Below are 2,617 nucleotides of genomic sequence, written 5' to 3'. Positions count from 1 at the left end.
ATGAGACTCAAGCCCTTTTCCTCCAAGAAGAGCACGGTGACGCTATTTCAGATCAGGTGAGCTTCTTTCTCTTTGTCTCCCCTGCCCCTCCTCTCCCTCTCCTCTGTCCCTGGTCCCCTGCCTAAACTGTCTTGCTAACCTCGCTCGCTACCCCTCCCTGCAGACTCGACAATGACTTCATCGTGTTCCGCGGCGGTGAAGACGAATCGTCGGGCCAGGTCTTGAAAGGCCATCTTGTCTTGTGTCTCTCCGCACCTCTCAGGGTCGATGACATCCACCTTGATCTTGCTGGCACAATTCGCTTTTCCTGGGCTGAGGCGAGACACACTGGCGCCAGTGTCACTGGCCCCCCAAAGGTCGACCGCACCATCAGCCTCCTGAGCCATCGATTCCCGTCTTTTATTGGCGGCAAGGGCAAAAACATCACCCTCGAGGCCGGAAACTACGAATGGCCTTTCGAGTATATGCTACCCGGAAACACCGCCGAGACCATCGAGTGTGTGCCCGAGGTTTCGCTCACTTACAGACTTACTGCTACCTGTGTGCGCAATAAGCTCGTCGCCTCTGATGTTCACACCCAGAAGCGCTTCCGCGTCATTCGCACCCTTGATCCCACAGCCCTGGAGTTTCATCACGCTATGAGTGTTGAAAACATTTGGCCCAACAAGATCGAATACTCACTGGCTGTCCCCCAAAAGGCCGTGCCACTTGGCTCCCATGTTGGTCTTGAGATGCGCTTCACCCCTCTTCTCAAGGGTCTTGACTTAGGTGATATCACTGCCAAACTGATAGAGATTCGTGAATGCTCTATTTCTACCTCTGCCAGCCCTAACAGCAAGAAAGAGTATAAGACTGAGCGTTGCACTGAAACCTGGAAGTTTCCCGTTACTCACGAGGCTCATTGGCGCGATACCATCGAGGGAACTGGCCAGGAGGGCTGGTACGTTGAGAAGAAACTGCCCTTGCCCAAAAAGCTCCGCCAGTGTGTGCAGGATCTCCACCATCATGGCATCAAAATCAGACACAAGATGAAGCTCACTGTGTCTCTAAAGAATCCTGATGGCCATATTTCCGAGCTTCGTGCCACCCTCCCAGTATCCATTTTCATTTCCCCCAGCCTTCCCATGGACGAACAAGGGAATCTTGTCAACCAATCTGAAGGTGCAGCCGACAGCATTGAAGAAGACATCAATGCCAACGCCGCTCCGCCCGGCTACGGAGACCATATCCTTGACCAAATCTACGAAGATGCAGATAACACTACTACTGTTACCACTCCTGTAGCTCAGAGCGGTGTTAGCAGCCCCCAGTTTTACAGCCAGTCTCGTATTGGCTCCAACGAGGATCTCCACAGCCACTTCCAATCTGGTGCTGCTAGCTCTGGGGCCAGTCCATCAATTGTCGTGGCTGCCCCTCCTGCCCCCGCTGCTGCTGCGGCTACTATTGCCACTTCTCAGAGCCAGCCTACAACCCCAGCTACTACCCGCCACGGTGTTTTGGCAGCCGCTTTGACGTCTCGTTTGCAGGAGGTCTCTATGGCTAACCGCCGCAACACATCGAGCTCATCCCTGGCCTCTCTTGCTGCTGCGGCTGGCATACACACATCTCGCTCACAAAGCCATAGTAATGCCCATAGCAATGGTCACAGTAATGCCCATAGTACAGACGGTGACCCCGCTTCTGGCTGCCAGACTCCCGACTTTGATCCCGAGTTGGCTATGCTGAGCCAAGTCCCCAGCTATGAAACAGCAGTCAAGACTCCTGCCCGGTCTTACTCGTACACTGGTGGCATGGTTCTCCCTGACTACCAGACAGTTCTAAGCGCGCCATCAACTCCTACCACTGAGCTTCACTACGACTCGCTCTTCACAATCCCCGAGTCTACTAGCCGCCTGCATGCTAGCATGCCCGGCAGCCGTACGACATCTAACCATCCGTCACGTACAACATCATTCACACAGCTGCATACTTTGCATCTTAGGAACCACTCATACTCGGGCTCTCCGATGCCGCCTCGTACGCAGTCGTCTAATGCCCTGTCGATGCTGGGCCGCCGGCGCCATAACGACAACCACAACTAAGACTCGTGGCCTTTTATTTTCCCATAGTGCTTGAGTCATATTATCCTTTCCGCGTTGGCGTTTCTGCGGTTCTTGGTGTTTTTGATTTCAGTCTTTGCCTTCTTTTTTTCTGGCCTTTTTCTTCTACAACTTATCTGCCCAATGTGGGCTATGGAGTTCTACTCCTCGGGCTTTTCCGTTGTTTTCTTTTTATTTTTGAATTTGCCATATACATATTAATATCCAGAGGGACAAAAGGTGTGGCAAAACCCGTGCCGACAGCCCCTTCTACGACACACAACCCATACGGCATATGCATGTTGCAGGATTATAGACTTTGGGTGCTTCGCTGTATTGTTTTCTTTTTCTTTTTTTTTTTCATCCTGCGAGGAGGGAATGGTGTTTATTGCTTCTTTTTGGTTATTTTTTGGGCTCAGTTTCTGGCTGCGTTGTTTGCTTACTGGCGCTATTGGTCAATTGTATGTATAGACGAGATGAGATTGTTTTGATATTGTTTCTGTTTTTTTTTTTACATTATTCTTCTCTTCCCTTTTATT

The 2,617-nt window shown here is 51.3% G+C and overlaps 1 protein-coding gene across 1 annotated transcript; it reads left to right on the top strand.

Annotated features, from left to right (window-relative positions):
* On the top strand, positions 1-2,081 carry HOO65_030767 (uncharacterized protein; the record flags this gene model as incomplete). Its single annotated transcript, XM_071001994.1, has 2 exons — positions 1-56; positions 164-2,081. 2 exons carry the CDS (start codon positions 1-3, stop codon positions 2,079-2,081), a joined length of 1,974 nt encoding a protein of 657 aa, XP_070860446.1.
* Positions 2,082-2,617: the final 536 nt, after the last annotated feature.

This window comes from Ceratocystis lukuohia, assembly GCF_044167205.1.
Source record: "Ceratocystis lukuohia strain C4212 chromosome Unknown Supercontig3_pilon, whole genome shotgun sequence".
Taxonomy (NCBI): domain Eukaryota; kingdom Fungi; phylum Ascomycota; class Sordariomycetes; order Microascales; family Ceratocystidaceae; genus Ceratocystis; species Ceratocystis lukuohia.
The sequence above is the reverse complement of the archived record's forward strand: the minus strand, read 5'-3'. Positions and strand labels throughout refer to the sequence as shown.